At 45.2% G+C, this 25,665-nt stretch overlaps 1 protein-coding gene across 3 annotated transcripts in view; it reads left to right on the forward strand.

Moving 5' to 3' along the window:
• LOC135909509 (decapping and exoribonuclease protein-like) overlaps positions 1-25,665 on the forward strand; it is a 123,218-nt gene that overhangs the window by 94,474 nt on the left and 3,079 nt on the right. Inside the window, exon 5 of one of the 3 annotated variants that reach the window (XM_065441481.2) lies at positions 7,775-7,865. The exons of 1 other annotated variant lie outside the window; for it this stretch is intronic. In XM_065441481.2, coding sequence (XP_065297553.1) covers positions 7,775-7,865 — 91 coding nt within the window. The remainder of the gene's footprint in view (positions 1-7,774; positions 7,866-25,665) is intronic. One more of the 3 variants, XM_065441480.2, reaches the window with a different exon arrangement.

Raw genomic sequence — 25,665 nt, forward strand, 5'->3', positions numbered from 1 at the left:
TCATTGTTATTCCCTTATAAGCCACTTTGTAAATCCCTCTTACGTAACCGATAACAAAGGCACGAATACTACTGTAAGTACTGTTTCCTTCAATAGACAGGTAATCTGAAGTTCGTGCCAGCTACATCAGCGCTGACTTTTCCCTTAGCCGGCAGTGTTACTGGTGATGTGATTTCCATGATGGAGACGTACCTTGGTGATGTCGAGATTCTGCTGCACTGCACTGTGGCGCTCAATGTCGCAGCAAACTCGACAGCACGAAGTGTCCCTTAACAAACCTGCAAAATTTTACAGATATCAGGGAAACTCGCAGGCGAGACAAGCACCGCACTCGACGTCGCATAGCGAATGTTTATTTTCGCGTGCCTTCTGTTCATCCGTGTCGCCTCGTAAATGAAGTGGCGCTTACCTGCAAAGGCAATAACGATTTGTAAGCTTTGCACGTATAGCTTCAACGCCTTCACCTTTCAAGGTAAAGTGCTCTGATAGACCAGGTTGAGCGTAAACTGTGCTCTCTTCGAAACATTCCAATTCGAACAGCCTTTTTTCACGGGGTTAGAACGTGCAAATATGGGTTTTTTAGCCGTTCTTCTTGATCTGCGCCCACATCGGTGTCTGCTTCAGCAGGCGTTTCGTGTGTTGTGACAGCAGTCACTGCCCACATGACGGTTAAAGGCTCCCGCGCTTAGTCGTGCCTGTGTTCTGCGTGTAGGGGAAGAAGTGTATCTCGGGGGTTTAACCGATGCCGGGTGCCTCGGCATTAAACGCCCTTCAGCGCAGGCAACCAAACCCTCTGGCCCACGCTTCACGTAACTCATTCCCCCGAATGGATCCGCTCGGGGAACATCGTTAGTCTGCTTTCGTTTTCACGCCTTTCCGAACTTCATTTTAATGCGATTATCTTTCTTCGCCTGCTCCAGGCCTTTGGAGCCTATGTATATATATATATATATATATATATATATATATATATATATATATATATATATATATATGTAACTATAGATTTATTTTAATACATTTTAAAGCACTCTCAATCCTCTATCGAGGATTGTCACAGGAGTGAGAAGAAAACCACATTACAAAAGCATAGCTAACAACTGACTCAAACTCACAGGGCGTTTCAGCGCGCACTTCCAAAAACTTTTTAGAGGTTGCCTGTGGCAAATATCACAATTCTACTTCATGAGCTGGTATACTTGGAGCAGCGGACAATACTTGCAAAAAAAAGTTATAATTGTATAATTAATAAGATTTCTCTTATTTAGTTTTTAACTAATTACATCATGGCCCATATTGCAATTTACAAATTCTAGCCGTGGAGTTCGCAAGGCAGATTCACTTGAAACGAATTTTCGAAATGACACCAATTTCAAGATTTGTTAACAAAACGTCGTTCATGCAGTGAAGCACACAAGTAACTGGAACGCCAATGCATTTCTCCGCAAAGTTCGGGAATTTATATCTCGAAACTGGTGTCATCTTAAGAATTCGTTGCAAGTGGATCCGCCTTGAGAAGTCCACTTCTATAATTTGTAAATTGTAATATGGGTCACAAGATAATTAGCTAAAATGTAATTAGTGAATCATTGTTAATTAGTCAATTTCGCATTTCAATTTGTTGTGCAAGTAGTGTCCGCCGCTTCGTGTAGATGGGGTCATAAACTCGAACTGAGCTATTTGCCACAGGCAACCTTTAAAAAACTTTTGAGTTTTAGCTGAAACACCGTGTGTGTGCGTGTACACACACGCACACGCACACACACACACACACACACGGTGTTTCAGCAACAACTCAAAACTGTGTGTGTGTACACACACACACACACAGACACACACACACATTACATTTATTTTCACCCTAAAGGCCCGGAGGCTTTACATAAGGGAGTGCTTTAATCCTTGTGACAATGTTAGAAGAAATGTACAAAACAGTAACGAAACAACAATAAACAAATACAAGCCAAGAACAATTGCGAAAAAAAAAGGAACATCGTGTTAGAGTATGGGTAAGGGGGATCGATAATTAAGCAGTGTGGATATTTAACATTTCGCGGAACGTTTTACAGTGAGTGCATGACTCTATATCTTCTGGGAGATGGTTCCAATGTGTTATAGCATCGGGGAAGAATGAAGTGTTCATGGCAGATGAGCGGGTGTTAATGTATGGGAGGACTGTGGCTTAAGCGAGAGGATGTACCTAAGTGTGGATTTAACATGGAAGGCCTGGAGTGTGGATGGTAATAGAAGGTGTGAAGCAAGCAGAGACGAGAGATGATCCGGCGGGAAGCAAGTGATGGTAGTTCAAGTGTACGTTTTAGTGTGGTTATGCCGGTATCACGAGAGTAATTGGAAGTTATAAACCGAGTAGCGCGATTTTGTATTGCTTCTATGCCTTAGGTTAGATATGATTGGGAAGGATGCCAGATAGATGACGCATATTCTAACTGCGGACGTACGAATATTTGGTATGCTAGCTTTTTTATTTCTGGTGATGCGGCTTTCAGGTTGCGTTTTAAATATCCAAGGATGCGTGAAGCGTTAGAAGAGATGGTGTCAATATGAGTTGCCCATGATAGTGTCAATGTCATGTGAATGCCGAGATATTTGTAAGACGGGGCCTGATTGATAGGAGCTGAATTTATTGTGTAGGTGTGACTGGTTAAGCTGTGGTTGCGGGTGAATGACAGAGCTTTGCATTTAGTAAGGTTATGCGGCATGTACCATTTCTCGCACCATGCTGCGATGGAATCGAGATCCTGTTGTAGTGCGGTGATTTCATTCGCGCCTTTGATTGTGGAATATAGGACACAGTCATCCACGAAAAGACGTAATTTATTCTTAATGTTAGCAGGTAAGTCATAGATGTAGATGAGGAAAAGTAGAGGCGATAAACCAGCGCCCTGTGGCACACCCGATGTTACGCCGCTAAGAGATGAATTATGGTTATTTGCAGAGGTAAACTGTGTGCGCCCTTTTAAGAAGTGTTCAAGTCAGGTAAGCAAGCTATTTGGGATTCCGATAGATGCGAGTTTCTGAAGTAGGTGATTGTGGGAAACGCGGCCGAATGCTTTTGAGTAATCCAAGAAAATGGCATCAATCTGCAAATGAAGGTCCATGAAATGAACAATGTCATGGGTGAACTCGGCGAGTTGGGTCTCGCATGAAAATAGTTTCCTGAAGCCGTGCTGGTGAGGGTAAAAGAAGTTGATAGATTCCAGGTGAGACATTAGGTTGGATGAGACTATATGCTCTAGAAGTTAGAAGAATGCTGGTGAGACAAATTGGGCGATAATTTATAGCGCGGGAGCGGTCGCCAGTCATGAAGATTGATAAGACATGGGCCTTTTTCCAGTCGTCGGGCAAGCTTTCAGTCTTTAAAGCTTGCGTAAATATTAGATGTAGTACCTGGCTAGAAATGTTACTGGTGTTAACTAGTATTTTGGCGTTAATTCCATCACACCCGGCTGAGGTGGTTAGTTTGAGTGAATTATTGAGGCTACAATGCCATCAGGCTTGATCTTGATGTGTAGCATTAATTTTACTGGGAGTGGTGGTATTGGTTCAATGAGAGTGTCATTAGTGTTGGCGAAAACTGAGGTGAAGTAGTTGTTAAGAGCTGACGCGCATTTCTCAGAGTTAATGAGATTACCCTCCGGATCTGTTAGTTCAATCTGTCTAGAATGTATCTTTACTGAAAGCGCCAGAATTTGTTGGGGTTTGATCGTTGAATCGTCAGGTCATGATTAAAGAAGTTATCTTTGGCTATCGACAGCTCCTGAATATATTGGTTAGCGTACAGTTCGTATTTTCCCCACGTTTCTGAGTTATTTGTAAGTTTAGCTTTTCGGTAAAGCCTTTTTTTTAGTAAGGAGAGCTTTCAGTCGTTTATTAAATCATTCATTGTTAGAGTCGGATTTCACGAGAACTGTTGGTATGTATCTAGCTTCCAGGTTGAGCAATATATTCCTATAAAGTTCCCAGTTGCTATCGACAGTTCTTGATAAGTAAGACTGCTGAAAATCATTGAAAAACTGATGAAGTTCGTTATTTATGGCGACAAAGTCCGCCCTTTTATATACTTTTTATTATTTTTGTTGTAGGCGACTTTTTCCTAAGCGCTATTGTCATGCAGATATGGAAGAGCTTGTGATCGCTAAGACCGGGTAGTGTGGTAACGCTCTTTAAGCTATCAGGGCAAGATGTGAGAATAAGGTCAAGGGTGTTATCCCCTCTTGTAGGACGTGATATCACCTGATGTAGGTTGAAGTCTAGATTAAGGTCAATAAATTGTTTAGCTTTGGATATCGGTGACCTGCTGGTAACAGAAAGCAGAGGCCAGTTAATGTTAGGGTAATTGAAATCGCCAAAGAGGGGAATAGGTGCGTTAGGGAATTTGTCAGTGATGTCGGTTAGTGCTTTACGGAGTGAATCGCAGAATGACGGATGGCTGTACGGCGGCCTGTAGCACACGCCAAAAATTGTCTTTCCAGCACCATTGCAAGCGCAAGTCCCCAATAGTTCGAGATTATCATCCCGACTAATCAGGGAAGATGAGAAGGTGTTTCTGATAGCTAAATAAACAGCTCCTCCTCTCCGGTTGCTCCGATCATGGCGATACAGAGCATAGCCGGAATTCGGAGGGGAAATTTCGCTATCTCTTACGTCTCCGTTTAGCCACGTTTCAGTTAGTACTATGATGTCGGCATCGATGTCGTGAGTGAAACTGCGAAGTTGTTCTCGTTTGGGTAGCAAACTGCGCATGTTAGTGAAGGCTATGTTAAGGAGAGGTAAAGATGAGGGACGATTGCGAAATGAGGTTGAAGTGATAGGCTTCGTTGTCCGTCATTGCATGTTTTCGTGTCTTGTTATTTGGGATGCGCTGTTTCCATGCGTGTTTATGATTGGTATCGTAGCCTCAATCACGCTGTCAGAAGTAGGGTCGTAGTGACAGCGCTTATTGTTTTTTTTTTGTCTTCGTGTAGTTTGAACGCATATTTTTGTGGTCGTATGAAACCTAACAATTTAGAACGTGCGATGCGAGTAGCATGAGCGAAATCTTCACGTATGCCGAAGTTAGATGCCTTTAGTTTCCGCCCACAGGCCAGAATGTTTGTCTTTGATTTGAAATGAGCCAGCTTGATAATTATCGGGCGTTTTCTTTCCGGACGGTATTTGCCTATGCGATGGGCACGTTCAATAGCGCTTGGTTGTAGATGTATTTCCAGCTTGCTAGCGCAGAAATCGATTATTTTTTCCTCAGACTCTTTCCATGTTTCTTTTTCATTGTCTTCCAGTCCGAGGAAAAGCAAGTTATCAAGGCGCATTCTGTTGTTTGTGTCAGTGCTCTCGGCATTTAGCAGCGCTATCTCTTTGATGGCAATTACTTCGTCCTGATGGTCGTTTTCTAGCACAGACATACGTTTTGTCAGTGCAGCAATTGTGTTATACTGAGAATGTTGTCTTCGCTGAGCTCATTTATATTGGTACGTATTACTGAAATTCTTTCATTTAGTTCTTTGATCGCCTGGGAAAGAGATTAAATGGTGTCTCTGTCGGGGCCTGGGTTAAGTTCAACGTCTCCGCGGAGTAAGAGGATTAGATCGGACAGAAACGCAAAGGCAACAGCTTCATAGCACAGACGTACAAATCTACACCACTTCAAGTGTCGCAGGGGCACGACACCGCGAAGACACACCGATTGTCGCTACGAAATTCCTTATTATTTTGTAAGTAACTAACCTGGAAGGTTAGGAAAGCGATGAGCATCCTTCGGTCAACGGGGTCGTGCCCCAGTTGATCAGCTTTGCCACGCCGATTAAATACAGCTTGGCTTGACCCTGTGACTGGTGACGTCGCTTTCGTAGGGTGCTGCCAGGTGAAAGAAGCTTCTGCCTCTGAAACTGGACTCGTCTGCACAGCTTCGGTGACGAGAGGCGGACGGGTAGCCCAGGGTTGTGGTGGCTTCAGGGAAGGCGATTTGGTTTGCAAAGGGGGTTCCGGGGTAGGGCATGTACCAGCACAAGGCCAATACGGCAGCATCTGGAAGGTTAGGAAAGCGAAGAGCATCCTGCGTTCAACGATGTCGTGCCCCCCCAATATATATATATATATATATATATATATGTTTGTGTGTGTGTGTGTGTTCTGATAAAACCTTGTTATGCCGGCCCTACGTCGCACGTTTTCTACCAGTTTGGGCCACTGGTATCTTCTCGTGTTCGTGATGCCATCGTGGTCTTTCAAGCGGCATTATTTCAGCTGCATTACACAACCGTTGCCATACCGTTATTGTCCCACCTTCTACGCCGACCAGGTGGTCCAAGCTTTCGACTGCGATGCGGGCCTAGGCACGTGCTCTATCTCGTGATGCTGTCGTGCTCGTTCCGTTGTCGTCCGATAGTTGTAAGGCATTTATTGTCTACTCTCATCATGCCTTCGTGGACGATCTTTCGCCGTCACCCCTCCTTCGTCACGCGACTTCAAGCTACCGTCGTTACGCCATTCTCGTCAGTCTTCGTAATACAGTAGTCGTCACACCATTGTAGCCATACTTTCGTAATCCTAATGTCCTCATACTTTTTCAAGTCATTGTCGTCATTTGGTCAACGTCATGCATTCGTTGTCATACGATCGCCATGACTTCGTCACCATCGCTCCACTAACGTCTAACTTCGTAAGCCGACTCTCATCATGTCGTCGTCGTCATACCATTGTCGTGATACCATTGTCGCCATGCCATTGTTGTCGCGTGGTTGTTTCATGATCATCACATGAGAAACGCCGTTTTACTGTCGTCTAGCCTTCGTCGTCATTCCACTGCGGTCGTTCCATCAATATTGGCGAACAGCGCGCTGGATTCTGTTTACTGCAAATCATAGTCATTTATCTTCCCTCAACGTCTCGCACCACTTTGTGGCCACTTCTTAGTCCCTTTAAATTCTGTATTCCTGAACCTGTCCTGTTCTATGCGTATACCTTGCGACCAGCCTGCAGTTCCTGGTGAGAGGACAATAATAAGCAGAAAACATTGACAGTGCTGCTCATTTTTAACCCTATGGATCTTGCTGTTATGGTTCGCGACTCTCATTATTAAACGCTGTTGGAAGCCTGCACTGCGAAATAATTTGTTTTAAAGAAAATGACGATCGTTGACGTCACACATTAAGGGCAGCTAAAAACCATTCGTACAAGTTTTCGTTGACTAGGCCAACATACACTCCTTCTCCCCCGAGCTTCTCCTCGCACACCCCCTTAGCTTCCGGCGCCAAGCGGAACTTACGTAGACCAAGTTCATAGTTTCAAATGGAAGCTTCGTCACTGCTGCGTAAAGGTGCGAGCATGCAACACGCGAAAATTTATGAAAGGGCAAATGACAAACGGAACAGCTGGAAACATGATATCTGGAAGCAGAATTGCGGAAGCGGAACTGGGTTGAACGACTAATCAGGCAACAGCGGCGCTCATAAAATGTTGGCAATAATCAGCGAAAGCGGTGCTGGTGCGTTAATGGAGCGGTTTTAGGGGCCAAAATTTGAGGTACGACTGGTTGCTAGATGCTCTGTTAGTTGAAAGAATACGTACGCACTGTGTATATCTTGAATTGTGAAACTGATCCTAGACAAATCTTCGAAAGCAAGTTGGCAAAATACTCGATTTCTCATTTCATAAATTTTTACTCGGACGTAATTTCACGGCAAATAATTTTATTTTCCTGACGAATAGATTTATTGAAATACTGTTGCGCTGCGTCTTTTCTCGGTTTTCATTACAGGGAAAATGGTCGGAAGACGTATGCATGAAATTCTGCGACAAGCTGCTTTCCTTCATCAAACGGCGTGTTGAAGAGAATGACGGAAGGTCTGGTAAATTTCCATCGACTTTACGCGACTGCATTTTTTGCTATTTGTAATAACTTTTACCTTTGGCGGGTTTTCACCGTGGCCACAAAATTAGCAGTCGTAACTGAACAATAATTGTAATGAGCCCAATGGTTATGCTTCCGAGTCGCATCAGCTAAGGCTTCAAAGAAGAGCATGGTGACGTGGGGCTTTAAAGATTTTCTGGGTAAGATGCAAGCGCATATTTTCTTTTATACAAAGGCGGCCTGTCAAGTCTTTCTCCACTGAACTTTGGCGTATACACGGGAGACCTAAGTTTCATCATGTTTGCACTGTGTATTGCTGAATGCGTAGTTACAGCAACGGCACAAACAGACAAAAAACGACAACAAGCAAAATCGGGCGATACATGAAGTGCTGAGCTCAAACTATTGGCTTATTGCTCAAAGACATGCATTGAGTACCTCGTAAGCGAATGTTATAAACGCATGCAGTGAGAGAAAAGGAGTGGAGGAACAAGGCCGTCATCATGTGTTGTAAAGACCGATTGAAATGGCCAAATGGTGGCTGCTTTTATAAAAGTGCAATTGAGGAGCAACAGGAACGCCTAGCGTTGCAAATGTGCATTTCCATTGCTTGAAAACTAACTTAGAGACTGTTATAAACATTTTACCCAAGTGTTACTGTACTGCGTTTGGCAGGCAAATCAGAGTATCTTATCAAACTGTGCAAAAGATTGCTTGCACTCGCTTCCGCCTTATCACGCAGTGTAATCGAAAGCAGCTAACAGACCAGCTCTATTGGCTCATTTAGCTACCACGATACCTTCTCTGTTACGCATAATTGCTTTATTTGAGTGTACTAATTTGAACATATGTATGTCTGCGGTCCCAAATAGACCGAAAAGTATTTAATCCTTGCACTGCCGGTTGCTCCTGCTGCGCGTGGCGTCAGAGATGTCAGCCGCGTTTTGCGTAGCTCAGTCTATCGCAGCCGTCACGGGTTTCTGCGACGAGCCCTTTCTCTGTACTTTCCGGAGCGGAGAGAATTCAGAGCGGCGCAGTTGGGTACAAAGAGAAGCGTCTTGGCTTCACCTCTGTGTAGCTTGCGGCGCTATACGTTGACAAAAAGACAAAGTGACGCGTCGATGCGACAACTTCACTAATACATGAAGCACTAGAAACATTTTTGCATCATGTGATTAGTGAGGCGAAGTCCGTTATGACAAGTTCATTCTATTTGTTTAACAGTGTTTCAAGGCCACTTTAGTCTATTGATGTGCATAGGTGAGCCTCATTTAAGGAACCTACCTCTTTTCTCAGCGTAAACCTTATATTCTTTCAAAAGAATGGAATAAAGAACTCACGCGGCACAAAAGATAGAAGCGATTTTGTGGTATTTCATGTAACGCTGGAATTCTGGTGAGTTGTTCATATATTCCCTCGGATGTACCCGCTGTCCTGCACACAACTGTAGAACGGAGTGGAACGCGCATCGATTTGTGTGGTTGTCTGTTCGTGGGCTTCCATACTGTTTTAAAGTAGTTGTATGCAGAACAGCGCATTTTTCCAAAACAGGGGTATAGTTCTTGAATGAGCGGTAACAGGTTTCCTTTTTTTCTGCCACTTACCTTTCTGCACAGCCCTAACAATAGCACAGATGTACAAAGCACAATACGAACAATATTGACAGGGTATATTCCGCATAATGTGGGAAACGTTTTCCTTATAAGATTCGACATACCATCGTGTCTTTAAAGCCCTTATTATTGCGTGCAGATACATCTGTTTTGTTGACATACTCAGTAAGGCTTCTGCCACTGAAACCGTGAGCTTTTAGAGGTACCCTGAGTACGTGAAACGACTTATTTGGTTCGTGAAGCTATGTTAATAATGTTCTCCAATGACTTCACCAGCAATGTGCTGAAGTAGAAATGAGCAGTCATGCTTTTCGCTATCTTTGATTGTAGGTTTTGCAAAGGATGTACCGGTTCTTTGCTCTTCACTTCATGAAACAGCAAATTTTTAGAGGAGATATATAAGCCAAGCACACAAAACGTAATATAATTACTCGTATTTTTCGAATGCCGACATAAAAGGTGTAGGACACTCAATATATGACCATAAGAAAGCACAGTGTAAAGGAAAAATACTTTGTCAGAATCTGAAACTACTAAAAACTGAAAATTTCTCGAAGTTCGAGCTATTTGCTGATCTCCAAAGCAATTCTTTCGCTACATCTCACGCACAGCCAGGCAAATGTCGGAGAGTCAACTTTAACCACCAAACATGAACGTTGTGTCTAAACCCCTTTGTATTTTATTTGTTCTATAAGCTACGATAGCTCAAACCACCCTCCCCTCAAATCTGTGAGACCTTCACTGCGCTTATGAAGCATCTCCGAATTAATGATTGTACACTCTAAAAACAAAGAGTTCCGGGCACTTTCTTTGATGGAGTAACTGCTTGTCCCCTATTTCATTCTCTTTTCAAGAGTAGATCGACCGTCTTCGAGAAAGAGTAGGTCAACTTCTCCAGACAGTTTTATTACTCCACCGCAATGGAGTGCTAGTACTCTTCCGTGGAGTGCCAATACTAGCCCCACAGGGAGTGCTAGTACTCCTTCGCAGAGTGCGAATACTCTCCCCACAGGGAGTGCTAGTACTCTTTCGCGGAGTGCTAACACTCTCCACACAAGGTTAATAGTACTCCCCCAGATTGAGTGCTTCTACTCCTCCAAACCGAGTATTTCTACTCCTACAAGCCGTGTTTCGACTCCCCTAAACAGTTTTTGTACTTCTTCAGAACATAGTGCTACTACTCTTCCCAATAGTGTTAAAGCACGATGTACATCCATGGTCACGTTTGAAGGGATTTGCAATACTTATATGTGGGGAATAATTGATTCCATTATAAGTAGCTTCTGTACTTATGCTTGGCAAATCGGATGTAATCTGTAGTTGCCGAGTTACTCAAATGAAAGATTCTCTCTAATAAAAGGTCAAAATGTTTATTAATCGGTCACAAGACAAACTGGATAATAATTTAGAAACATACTGACACACACAAAATCAGATTACAATGATGCCCATGAACTTTAGAACACATGTTGTAATAAAACATAAGTATATTCTCTAAAGCTTCATCAGTATTGAAGCGTAGAAATATCTTTTCATTCCAATTGGCTCTTTCTTTTCAAAAATATACAGTGGAAAGTTAAGCAGAACAAACATGTGCAAACTCACAAAGTATTGATGCTATGATCGAAAAGAAATATGCACCACATTACAGGGCAGCAAACGCATTTATGGCCCAAACGCGTGCACTTATATGGCAGAGCTTACCAGATGAGCTGCTAAGCATGGGGCTGGTAATGTAGATAAAATGTGGAGGAAACTTTTTTGTGTGCCATATTCTAAGGCAGCAGCTAATATGATAATGTCCTGTACAGCGTATGGATGTTCCTGATTGAGAGTACAGTGAATTTAGGGATTTGTTGTATATTATCATGTGAGGCCGGGGTATGATTGTGTTGTTCATATAGGAGGTTGTGGCCAAGTACTGCACCAGGGTGGCCAATGCTGCTCTGGTGAGGGAGTGCGTTACCGGTTCTGGGATCGGGCCACACTCCAGGCCTGTTTATGCAATTTTATCGCACTTGGATTTTTTTTAATCCGGTGGAAAATTGCCGGCACCGGGATTCGAACCACGGACCCCTTGTACGCGAGGCGGGTGTTCTACCTCTACGCCACTGCTGCACTTTTTGTGTATAATAGTTTATAGTGTAGTAGTGTATAATACCTGTGTCTTACCAGTACTCACCTACGGGGCAGAAACCTGGAGGCTTACGAAAAGGGTTCTACTCAAATTGAGGACGACGCAACGAGCTATGGAAAGAATGATAGCTGTAACGTTAAGGGATAAGAAAAGAGCAGATTGGGTGTGGGAACAAACGCGAGTTAATGACATCTTAGTTAAAATCAAGAAAAAGAAATGGGCATGGGCAGGACATGTAATGAGGAGGGAAGATAACCGATGGTCATTAAGGGTTACGGACTGGATTCCAAGGGAAGGGAAGCGTAGCAGGGGGCGGAAGAAAGTTAGGTCGGCGGATGAGATTAAGAAGTTTGCAGGGACGGCATAGCCACAATTAGTACATGACCGGGGTTGTTGGAGAAATATGGAAGAGGCCTTTGCCCTGCAGTGGGCGTAACCACGCTGATGATTATGATGGTCATGTGAGGCCGCAGGTATAGCTAGCGTTGCTTATATTTCACATTAAGTTAATCATGTATGGGCTGCATCCATTGTTTCTAAGTGTGTCTTGTCATGGTTGTGCAGCAATATCCTGGGGGCCCGGTCTCAAACCGGTACAGGGGCGTATTATATTACCTATTCGCTTGGCCTCCTCACGAAAGTAGTTCCCTGGTGCTGTTGGAATTCATCGGTTACACCTTCTCACAAAGAAATAAAATTTACACTTTTATCTAGTGTGTTGCAAATGAGTATAAAACTGCAAGGAGCAATGACATTAAAATCTTGCGCATAAAATTTGTTGTCATATATGGTAGGTTTTTATTTCCATGCCGACAACAGTGCTCTATTTCTGAAGATAAGCTTGCATAATTACATTATCAATTATTGGGACTCGTTGAATGTGCAATCTAACTAAAGTATAGCATGGCTTCAGATGTAAACCAAATTCAGATGTGATGAATACGATGCATGAAAGGCGACATAAGCATAAGTACAGGCAGGGAAGTGAACGAAAAAGACAAAGAAGCAAAACATAAATTGAGAATGGCACCATCCTGTTTCACATACCCCTTCAGTGCACGTGGATTTCGCATGCGACTATGCATATACTTGCACAGTGAACCAACTACCTGAAACCAAAGCTTTTTCCCTACTAAAGTGGTTAAAATGCGCTAAAGTAAGGTAAGAAAAATTATCGCACTGCACAGAATTTTCGTGTCAAAACAAGTACATATGTGTATAGGAAGATTAATACATCGCCTCACTCTGCACTCTATCTTACGTCCCGACGAATTATGCCTACAGAAGCCGTGAAACTAAGGGGTTTTGCTTCACACTACATGTTCACATCCGCCAATTGATGAAAAATTCGCTACGCATCTCTACCTCCACTAGCATACATGGTTGGCAAGTACATTAGAGAAACCACAATTTTACATTTTTTAAAAATATTTTCAATTTTATGTGACTCTCCGGCTTCTAGGACGTAAGGTGGGCACCACGGTGTACACAGTTAAACTCCTTAATTGCTCCTTGCATTCGCTTCGGAAGGCACGAGCGGTTCTAATGAACTGGTTTCGTTAACATGCGCGTAAACGATAATGACTTCCTAAACATGGTATTCTCTTCCCCCAATCCCACTTTCTGGAACCTAAAAGGAAGCCATAATTTTCAAACTAGGTGTTAGAAATAGATAAAAAGAAGATATGAATATCTGCCTGCTTCATGTTAGCGTTCAAAATACGGAATCACAGTGGTTTGTATTTGCACACTTGCATTCGCATGCTGTTAAATGTAAGCTATTAATGCGGTTAAATGTATACAAGCACCTAACCAAGCATGAGCTGTTGCTTTTTACAGTGAACACAGGCACCATGCTCATTGCAAGAATGTATCATGTCACTAAGCAAATATGCAATTTGATTGTACAACAATTTTTTTATCCCCTGTATATATCTGTTGAGAGGAAAGACAAAAAGCAGTCACTTCTCTCAACTAATCAGCTTTTTTTAAAACACATTTCTAACTTTTCAATGACACTTGCTCCTACGTGTTTGCCTCCAGAGAGCATACTTGATTTTCACTTTCCCATCATAATCATTACATAAATATACTATGTTAAGATGACTTCCTAGAACACGTGAGAATTTTATCTTGGTGTGACATACTGTATTTTGATTTTGCTGACATTTAGTCAAATGGTACACCCAATATACCCATATTCTAATTTCTGGTCCAAATTGCATGGCAATGTATTTTGATTCTTTGGCATTCGCTCATCTGCACTATGGAAACTCGCGCCAGGATGGCTCTTTGACATCCTTGTGCCGTTGCAGCTGCCTTCTTGCGTTATACAAAGCGGGTGCCTGAAAAATATCGTGTGCAAAAGTCAACACAAGGACATGGTGTAAAACAACATCAAGGCAGTCAAGGTCATGGCACTAAAAGAAAGTCTGCGCTCTTAGTCATCCTACTGAAATGCATGCGAAACATCTAAATGACTGTAACAGTCAGCTGCTAAACTAATTTCAATTTTTATATTTAAACAAGAAAGAAATAATCGACAGTTCATCCTCGTTCGGCACGAATGCTGAAAAAACTCCTGCTAATAAATAGAATATTGGTCATTGTCAGATGTCATATGTCTGTCATTATTCTGGTGTGAATTTTTTTTTTCATTTATGAGGTGCGCAATGGAGTTCATTTCTGACAAACTCGACTACTGCTGCAGTTGGAAATCTAGCATTTTACATTCTTGAAGGCATGTAAAAGTTGCAGTTAGACCACAGCTATTAGTTTATTTGACGAACTCATTTTTTTGTGTACGACAGACAACTGGTAACACGGAATTAAAGCAAGGTTTTATTTTGATACTTTATTTCTCTACTAAACTATTAAAGCGATAACCTCATATTGATCTGCCATGCAATAGCAAGACGCGCACATTACGCTTGCAAGCCCCAGAGGAAGGGTGATTAGGCTGTTCATATGACATAACTCTGAAACGCCAACTCATATTAGCAAATCCACAGGCATGTCCAAACCAAGAAGCGTTTGCAAAGCGCCCCTGCAATTGTAATTCCACGAAGCGGCCGTTATATTAGATGCATATGCATAACTCGCTGCTTGAGAATTCACCGAGTTCGTAGACATAAGCACTCTTTTAGATTCGCACCGTGCTCGAAAACCGCAACAGGAGACATAAAATCAGACATATTATCACACCATTCCAATACATGAGCAAAAATTGGAGGACTCTTAAGCTTCGCCTTCAAGAGTGGAACGCGATAGCGTTCCCGTCGACCCGCCAATGGGTGTAAGACAATGGGCTACAGGGCAGCCATCACTTACGAGGCGCCCCGCATCAGACGCGGTGAGCGTCGAGCCATATGGTCGAGCAACGCGGCGTTCGGCGCAGCAACGAAACGTGCGCCTGAGCAAGCGGAGCGAACCAAAGAACTCGGTATCCCGGAGGGGGAAATGATGCACGCCAGCCAAACGCCGTCAGCGGCACGGGCAGAGAGATAGAGAGATAGTGATAGAGATAGAGAGATAGTCCGAGCCGCGACAGCTCCAATGCGCGCGTGGCGCGCCATCTGTCGGGGCAGCGCCGTACATGGAGAGGAGGGGGTCTTCTGTGTTTGCCGCAAGATGGCTCTCCATGTGCGGAAAGCGCAGGAGAAATGCAGCGAAACGCACTTCGCTACTCGTGTAATTGCGACTTCTGTAAGTTACATGTTCATAATTACCTATATACACCACAGTATAACTTTCCACGGCTCGTTTCGAAGGCAACACCGCATTCACTAGAGGCGCGTTTGTACCTTTTGGAAGCATCGAAATCGTGGCTGAGTGGTAGCGTCTCCGTCTCACACTCCGGAGACCCTGGTTCGATTCCCACCCAGCCCATCTTGGAAGTTGCTTTTTATTTATGGAGTGCCTGCCGTGATTTATCGCTCACGGTCAACGCCGCAAAACGCTGACGCCGACGCCGACACCCGACGCCGACACCGACGCCGACGACACCGGCTTTTCTGCGACACGAGCTCCTTAACGCTATCGCGTTAAAACAGTTGTCTTAGGGCTAAACCCCATGAGAGCAATTTAGTGCGTGACGGCGACGAGCGACGGCTTCGAGCGAGAAACCGTGCCGCTCTGTGCCGCCTGTCGTGGAACATCGAAACAAATATTTTCGCGCGCTTTGTCGGTAGCGATTGCCACCGCGGACCGGACTGTTGCTCGGCGATGGCTCGGACGCAGACATTTTACGCAAGACAAACACACGGTACGATTCGGCGTCAGATCCGACGTGCGGCGCCGCATGCTCCGGCATGCGGCATACGATGATTCGGGGCACACGGTGCGTGCTGCTGAAAGATTGAGGGCGCGTAAGCTCCGCCCAGATCCAGCCCCCTGCTTGACTTCATAGCCACGTCAAGAAACGCAATATAAACAACTCTGCACAACACTGCTTCGCTTTACACGAACACTGTCAATAAAATCATGCCCCTGCAAGTGACAGAGCACTTCACGACGGCGCGTTGTCCACTGAGGATTCCGCTAACAGCCAGCGATAGGGCCGGTAGGCCTAGCTAGGCAGACGGCGCTTACGATCCAACCCGAGCTATTCGAAGAGCGCTTATGTTTGCCAAAACAATTAGCACTGTACACTTAAGGCTCGTTTATAGTCCGACGTTATCGGCGCGCGGGCGAGCGTCGTTCGCGGGCAGTCACGCTACGTCGGTTGCGCTGCACCAGCTGAGATCGCGCAGTAGGCTGCTATCTTCGGAGCATGCGCAGAAGGTTCGCCAAGTGGCGCGCCGTCCGCAAAAGCCGTCTGCGGAGTTGTGTTGGCGCCTTTTTCTTCGCGCGCAATGCATTTTGGTGCCAGAGTTCCGCCGACTGCGATGCGCGAATGGCTCAGGAGCCATATCGGCGCCGGGCCCGTCGGGGCCCGGCGCCGATATGAGGGGTCGTTTTCGCCGACGTGACGTAGCGTGCGCGTGCGTTACGTCGGACTATCAACAGCCCTTTAGGTCGCCCGTAATTAAACACACTTGGTTTGTCATGACTGTTTTAGGCTTGTAGCGCAGCTCGGAAGAGCAAAAAAGGAATACGGTAGGGGTAATCAAAGGGAACGGGAAACAGAGTGAGCGCACAATTGGTTTACTTGACGCAGTCGTTGCGAACGGCAAACGTGCAAGCGAAGCGAGCAGCCTCGCTCAGACGGTCGGTGTGGGATGTCTGCCGGCGAAAGGCTCTCGCGTCGCGGCTCCCAATCTCGCCAGTAACTTAGTGCTAGGGTACTAGTGGTACTAGGCACTGCTTTGCATAACAGGCACACGTTCGAGATAATTTTACTGAACTGGTAACTATTTCTTGTCGGAAACAAACTGCAGCAGGCAAGGGAAAAAAAATCTGCGAGAAAGCGGCCAGCCAGCGTCGCCTCCGTGGAGGGAACGTCGGAGAACGTCACATGCCAGCCACGCTGTCATTGGCTGCGGCCAGACGACGGTGTGGTTGCCGGACGCGTCGGACGATGAAAATCTGCCCGGTTCGCCGCACGCCGGATGTCCGATGTCCGGCACGGCAAAGCACCTCGATTCCGGCCGCTGTTCCTGCGCGTCGGACGTCGGATGTGACACCGAATCGGACCGTGTGTCTCCCGCTTTATTCTCGCTTTGTTGTTGCTTCGTCTGCGTCGAAAGAGGAACAGGTCTCTCTACATAACAGACACGTAGCCGCTGCCACTCCTTTTCGTCGCTTCAATAGCTTTCAGTTCACGAGTAAAGCGGTCCCTCAGCCGCTCCCATAGTTTCAGGCACCCTTCGACTGAAACAGGGAAAACAAGACAAACAAACAGGCGCTGAGTGCATAGCATGTCCGGAGACGTATACACACACGTGCGTAGCATTGACGCTCCTGTTGAGAGTCCGGAGTACATGCGCATCTGCTCCCACGCGTTGTTTTCGCGCTCCGCATCCCAGTAGTCCATTCTTTTGGTGTCGTAGACACAAGCGTATTGCTGGACGGCGTCCAGAAACTTTTCGATTTTAGAGCCGCGCAGGTCGGGCACGCTTTCTTGCGAAGAGGCCATCTCGTTCTGGCTCAGCCTGCCGAGTAGCGAGTCTCTACTACGACGAGAGAGGGCGCTAGGCGCTAACTTGCTCTAAAGTCCCTTGATAATTTGAAAGTACCGCCACTCTTTGAACTCTGCCGCCGCCGCGCGACCTCCTCGCCTCCTCCTCGCCCCTTGCGCGTCCCCCCCACGGCAACCAGTTTTGCCCCCCTTTTCCTGCACGACGATTGGTCTCCCTGCCGTTGCCCTTGGAAACGCGCGGATCTTGAGTTTTGCTTGTGTTTTTCTTTTTCGTTCGCGCCATTTTCCTCCTCAGCACGGCTGGCTCGGCGCTTTAGCTCGGCGTAGCGAACGTTGAAAGCTGTGTTTCCTGCTGTATAAGCTAGCGCTATGCCTTGCTGTTGCGCATATAACTGCAACAAGAAGCCTGAGCATGGTTATGCCGTTTTTGTGATACCGCAAGGAAAGCGTGACGGCTTGCGCAAGAAGCAGTGGCTGCATAACATCGGCCGAAAGAACTTTGTTCCGACAAAGAACAGCGTTGTTTGCGAGGTGAGGCGTCTCTCATTGCTCGTAGCAAATCATATCGTAATGCATCTAGTAATTCTTCCGGCCTGCTCACCAGCGTTTTTGTTGCGGCAATTTGTACGTTGCATAAAAATGCGGTTGCCCTCAGTAACGTATTATTATAAATGTATGAAGACGTTTTACTCATCCTGCCTGAGTGACTAACTCTTCTCTAATTGTTCTAGCTACATTTCACTGAAGACCAATTTGAGCCGCGCATATTACAAAGACTCGGGGAAAAAAAAGCTGAAGCTGAAAAAAGTTTGCTTTCGCTGACTTTCATTGCCATTAATTTATCATTTGTTTAATTCAATCGGTAAGCACTAGTAATTTCCCCTATGTTGTCCTTCGCGTCTTTGTTGGCTTCTCATGATATCTTACCACTGCTGTGTTCTCTTGAGCGTCTCTTTTTCTCATAATTCTACACTAGCATTGATTCTGATGTTGAATATTATATTCAGTACTATTATTATTGTTGTCGAATATTCTATTTTATGTTCTCGGTTACGTGTATCTTGTCAACCAACGTTAGTGCGTGTACATAAAAATAAAACATTCTGCTGACAATGCTGTTTGATTTTCGTTGCTATAAATGTTTTGTGATGCTTAATTCAAATCAAATTTAAATATGCTACTACATAATGTAACAAAATTTCGTTGTGAACTATTACAATACGTTATCCAAAGGCGTTTCTCTTGCCTAAAGATATAGAATGTCTTCTCCTACAGATATACCGAGTATTTCTTAACGCTTCCTTGACGGCGACCCCTAAAGAATATTCATTAGATGCCCTTCCTCGGCTTCTACTACTGTAGTCAATGAGCGGTTGCCGGCACCGCTTTTTCACACTGAAATTCCGCAATCGTCCTATTCAGTTTACAGACCACAGCAAAAAAGCTATAACTTTCACATTGTGAAGACAAAGGCATGGACAGTCAATGCACTCGCGACTAATTAAGGCATGCTGAATATATTAACTGCGGTGCACATACGCGCACAGGCAAGAAAAAAGGGTGCCAGGTGTTCTTATTTATCGCCCAAGAGAAGCGAGCGTGAAAGCTTTCTAAAGCCTACTGCGGTAAGATATCCTTCATCCAACTTAATCGGCCTTAATCCCCTCTAATGTACCTCAATCCCTCCTAATTCACCCTAATCCACCTTCATCCACCTTAATCCAGCCTAGTCCTTCTTTATACACCTTTATATTTACTAATGCACCTTAATTCACCATCATTCACCCTAATCCACTTTCATAGACTTTAACCCTCCTTAATACACCCGAATTAATCTTAATCCAATCACTAATCAATCATAACTTTGCTAATCAATAATCATGTCTTATACACGGGTGCACATGCTTTGGTTCGCTTCCCGCCTTCTTTCGGTCACGCGATATTTTCTGTAGGTGACAACACGACCTTGAAACAGAGGTCTAAGACTTTTGCTTAATATGCCGCACACAAAGGGATGTGTCACAAGCAATACTAGATCAGACGCACAAAGTAAAGCATCTCATCATGCGGCAGAAAAACTGTCTGGAGTTTAAACTCGCCTCAAAAGCTCCCTTTACATCGGTATACACCGTTCATACGGCTTTAGGAAAAAACCAACCCCGTCATAAATGTTGCCTCTAGCATTATCGATGCTGTTATTAACATTTCTCAAAATTTTCAACCCCACTGGGGCGCGCAACTGGCCCAAAATAACACGCCTCCATAGAATCCTGCGGCCCGTCCGCGGGAGCCAGGGAGGAATAGCGTGCCGTGCGCAGCCGGCGGGCGAGGAGAATCGAGGAGGAAAGCGCCGTGAGGAGGAGAGTGTCGCTACTTTCAAACATCAAGGGGCTTTAACTTGCTCTAGGGTTTCTCGACGCGTCCCCACAGAACACCTATACAAACATGAGAAGGGAAACTGTACCTTCCACAGTGCTACGGAAATAAGCGTAGCGGTGGCGTCGTGAACTAAAGTATGTGACCACAGGTGGCGCTGTACAACAGAAAATCGAAACGGGGTTTTGCACACGCTTTACCAGGTGTTCTGTGGCTTTACTGGGTTTCTGGCTGCTGCACCTCGATCGTGCTCCCGCCAGTTTAGTTGCTGTATAGCAAACGTAGCGCCTATATTATGTAGGCGCTACGTTTGCCACACAGCAACCAAACTGGCGGGAGCACGATCGAGGCGCAGAATACATGTAGCGCTGAGTCATATCGATTCAAGGCACACTCTGAACTGACTTTTAAGGGCATCCCGAGTGGTTTTTCGTTTATTACGCCGCCGTTACGCCGAGTTGTGCCGCCGCGCTCCAGCTGTAGCTTTTCGTGTAGGGCTACTGACAAAATGCGGTTTCCAGGTGGCACGATGGCCTCGACTGGAATAAACGCACACGACACCAAAGATTGAGTAAGCCTGAAAATATTTTATTTGCATTTTACAAGTACAACAAAAAGCACACATCTCGCATCCACACAAACGCGGTTACATAGTCAAGAACATAGTCAAGAAATGGCTCATTAATAAGGGTAGCACAAACGCACAAGAAAGAAGACCTAAGCTACAAAACGTTCGGTCGGCTGCTAAGTATAATAATTTCCCTCTCACCGCGTGTCACTTTTATACAGCATCTTTACAGCACTACCAGGCCGGGTAGTTTGGCGGAAAGAACGCAACAGCTTACGGCCGTCAGCTGCCTCTGCCATAATTATCCTAATCTCCGCATCAACGTCGTGCATGTCCGCATACAGGCATCTGTATCTGAACCATATATGTGCCAGCTTAATACATGTGTAGTGAAATTATGACAACCACTGCGTCTTATCAAACGTATTGGTTTTGCAAATGCGCATTACAGCTGACGGGACGACATACTGTAAGTGAAGCACAAGAGAACAAGGACAAAAGGAGGATACAACACTTGAAGAAATCAAGAATTAGTAGGCGTACAGCAAACAAGCGATGACGGAGAGCACACAATGTTTCATCGGGTGTTCTGTGAAATCGCTTTGCGTATTTACGGTGTTATGGAAATCAACGGCATAAAAACGTACCTTCAAGCGTACTCCCTCAACCTCCGCCGCATTCATTATGATAATCAACGCCTAAACAAAATGAGGCACTATTTTTCGCCAAGAGTAGAACTCTTTACAGCAAGTCTATGTAATGACTCGCAGACGAAACCAGCATGCTTTCGAAAATGTTTTACCGCCGTAGTATTCGAACGCCAACGGCAAGGAAACACATCGATGCCAGTAGGCTGTCGGTGGTTAATCAAGTACAAAAACCTTGACGCTATGACTAAAAAGCAGCTTCAACGATCAAATTTAAAAAAAAATCAACTGCCTATTTGCCTGAGGTAACAAAACATCCTTAGACACCTCGATTGTTTATGTCAATGGTTTGTGTAAAGTAAAAAATTCAGCATGTTCAGCGCCTCTAGCAGAAAAAGCACAAATTAAAGTATTCGACCAAATTACAGTATCTCCACTTGCGCGCTTACGCTGAAAATCGCCTCGATTGATTTTTCGCCCTCTGTGGCCATTTGTTGAACTTGAGAGTGTGCGGGGCCTGCCGTCCCCGCGCTCCGTTTAGGGTGAGGACAACCACGTCGTCTGCTAGCGCGGCCGCCATTTTCTTGAATACTCTGGTCGCGGTGCGCGCGTTGGCTGCGTGACGCGCCTTGAATGTGCTGGCCCCGCTAGCAGTGGGGGCTTGTGTGGGCCTTTACCTTTGATAATTATTTCTTTTCTAGGGTAGATGAAAACTAGGAGTAAAGATTTGGTGACGCATTCGCTATTTCGAGACGATTAGCGAAGGTATATCGGGTATCTTTTTTTTAACGTTTGATGAGCACGACAGGCAACTTCTCGCCGTCGTGAACTTGCTGTCGTTGCGCTTACATATGGACAGAGCGGTAAGTAGGCGAAGTACGCGAAGGGAGGGAACTGCTGCATGTTCAACTACGGATGCACGGTATGTTTATGTCCACTAGCAATATTCTTCGCCGTGGTAACATAGGATTACCTGGCTGCAAACTGTCATGCGTACACCATGCAGTCAAAATATGAAGGCTTAGGCGCAAGGAAAAACAATAATTTAATACCTTGATCCACAAATACGTGATGTTTAAAATGATAACGAGCACACTTCACTGCAGTTATAATGCTGCTTATGATTACTACACTAAACTTTTTCTCATGCTTATGTACATGTATACGAAAAGTTCATACTTAATACAGCGTCTTTAAGTTAAACTAACACCAGCACAAGTTTTGCTTCCATGACCTCCGGCACGTGTGGCTAGGTACTGACGTAAATGGATACGTAGCCGCAGTCTTGTGTAGGTGGCTATCAGCATTTTAGTTATTGCTTCCCTGTGGTCTGCACATCTGTTCAGGCATGGCTGGTCTACCTTCGCAAGGTATTCCGTAAGCGATTTCAGCGGGGACTTCATCGTGTGTATATTGTTTGTACACCATGCGATAACACACGTGAAGTGCTTCTCGTAATTCTTTAGAGTGCGGATCACTTCACATCTCGGATAGATCAAGTTCCATCCATCCCTTACATACTCCTCGAGAACTGTCAAAGAGGCATATTCATTGCTTGCTGCTCCAAGGAGGGCATCCTTGCATTGGGAACAGGATACGTGCTTTACGATGCTTTTCAGGATGAAGTCACCAAGGTAGCATAAAATACAACATTCCGTTGACGTCAGCTCCTCAATGAACAAAATCTCAGAGTCGTCTATTTCTTCGGACAAATTTTCTGAGCACTGCTTCTTTGCTTGAGAAAGGAGGTCGACGAGGTTCTCTCGATCATCAAGCTCATAGTTTGTTGTTCGCGGTGTGTGTAGAAACTGGCTCACGCTCACAAGCCTCAGAGCACATTTTAAGTCGTATGCCGTTGGCACTGGCCTCATTAGGCGTACTACAGAAAAAAGATTTTCGGGGCAGTCTTGAAGTAGCCTGCTCGTTAGAAAAAATTCGTAGCGTTCATTGCCCAGGAAAACTTCTTGGAGGCGAAGGACGACTGTCGTGGAAATCAGGAGCCCAGCTTGGGATGGTTTTCATTGAGATGTGGCGCTCATATTCATCCCTTGAATTGTTTCTGCTGCAAGGCGGAAGGTTTTCAGAGCAGCATAATATTTGTCCATATTTCGGCTGCTTAAAGCTAAAGTGGGACGGCGTGACGACATCAAGGCATACCACTTTGACACCAGATTCATGAACCATGCTGTCGTTTCGGCAGATGGGTCAAGCAGCCCTGCTTTTACCAAATCGGATGGCCGGTGCAGCTTCTCTGAAGAATTGGAGAGCTACAATAACCTTCATTTTTGTGAAGTGGCCGCTGCTCACATGAACTTCCGATAGGGCAGGGGCTACTTTAAGTTCCCTCTCTGCGTCGTAGTCCACCACTGCCTGGACGTGCTCCAGTTTCACGTTCGGCGACGGAAGGTTGTTGTCGAGCACGGTGGCAGCGCTCAGTGTAAAGACTTTGGAGCTTAAACGTTGCCCTCGTAGGTTCTTCAACACATGTGCTGCATCGGCAGTGAAAAAAAGCTCTTTTCCGTCCAAACATGGGTGTGATATCGAGCACGCTGTAGTGGAATTTTTGTGGCTCGAAAACCCGAATTCTCACCACATTGCTCGATTTGCTGATCCCATGTCACTGCACGGGCTCTTAGGGAACTCTGGCTACAGCGCCGGGTGATGTCGAGAACATAGTCTATGAGCAGGGCACCTTCCACGTGTCGGCCAGTGAATGCACATCCGATGACTTGCTTCTACCGCTGATTAATTCCGCCCAACATGAACACCAACGCGTGATTGGCGGGGTCCTCTGGCTTTGAAGGAAGTGTTGTACCTCCAAGGAGAATGTCTTCACTTCCATCCAATTCAAACACTAGCTATTTCCATCTCGTCTAGAAACAGCACGCAGACTTTTTCCACGTTTTCCATAGTTTAAGCCTTGCACTTCATGACATCAAAAACTTCTTGAAGAATTCCTGGAAGGAACCTCAGTCCCTGGATCCTCCGCGCCAACGTCCTGCTGGACGGAAGAGGATAGCCCAACTTCCTCAGTGTCTCATAGCCCGTCGTTCGGGAAGCAAACTTAATTTGCAAACCTTGTTTGACTGTCTCCGCAGATCATGTGTGACCCTGGGTGCTATTTTTAGGAAGAGCGGAAATCTGATCTGAATTCAAGAACCGCGTATTTCTTGAGAAATTATCCGCCTTACTTTCAAGCTTTTGCACTTGCTTTTTGAGGTTTTGGATTGCGTTCTTAGCAATTGTGTGATATTCTTGAAGAGTGGCGTACTTTCTGTCCATGTCTGCCAACTGCTTTTTCAACTCAGCACAATTCCTTTGCGCCTCACTAGCTGTGGGAGTTTCATCTGTCGAGCTTGGAATTCCCACGTTCAAAGCCTAGTCACCTGGGTTGTTGACTTGGAAGTTGTTCGATAACGCCTCTTGCGCTACCGTGTGAGTTGACTCGGGGAGCATTTGCCCTGCCTCTGATCCGGCGTGAGGTACTTCAGCGGGGTTGCTTCCCTCTTCATTGGTGGATATGGGCACAGGCTGTGTTCTCTCTAGGTGGCTCTCGCTTCCTTAGAGCAACTGGAAGCAGAAAGGTACACAAACCGATTATCAGACTAAGCACTAAGATGAGGGAAAACGCGGTATCAAGGAATATGGAAAATGAAGACAATGCGGAAACAAGGCATGGCCAGCGTCTCGGCAATTTTAATGAGTTTTTAGTTTTCCATAAAGAAAACCTAAGGGTAGGGGGGCAAATAGGTATACATAAGTACCTGACTAGGTATGCGCTCCCTGTATTAATTACAATGTCGCATTGGTTAATTACACATTAATTAGCCAACGCGACTAATTCCCTTTTTCAAGAGGAAATGCGTTAAGTGGGTGCGTTGAGATTAAGGTTGTTGCGCGAACCGATCTACAGTACAACTGATTAGGTAGAAATGCTTCTCGATAAGAGCGGCAGAAGCAGCATTGATACACACGCATACGCACGCACACGCACGCGCACGCACACACAACCTGTTAAAATCAAAATAAGTGACGCATGTCGGGCCAGCGGCTCAAATACTGCTGAAATGTTTCCGAGCGACCACCACTCTTTCGGTAACGAATGTATGCACTTTCAAAGAATGAGGCGGTTAATCAAATGGGAAATATCTACCTCTGAATGGGAAAACCGTTGGTACAGCATTTGGCTTCAGCTTCTTCCATCCATCTGCTCGGTTTTGTTCAAAACAGGATTCTTCAAAGTGAGCCCGCACGAAAAAGTGTTGTTAATATAGGTGCCTTATTCACCCGAGAAATAAGATTAAATGACATAAAAACGAGGAAACCGAACGAACTGACACCGGCACACATATGGGCTCACATCTGCACACACGCACAA

The sequence above is a fragment of the Dermacentor albipictus genome, chromosome 5 (genome assembly GCF_038994185.2).
Source record: "Dermacentor albipictus isolate Rhodes 1998 colony chromosome 5, USDA_Dalb.pri_finalv2, whole genome shotgun sequence".
Lineage (NCBI taxonomy): Eukaryota > Metazoa > Arthropoda > Arachnida > Ixodida > Ixodidae > Dermacentor > Dermacentor albipictus.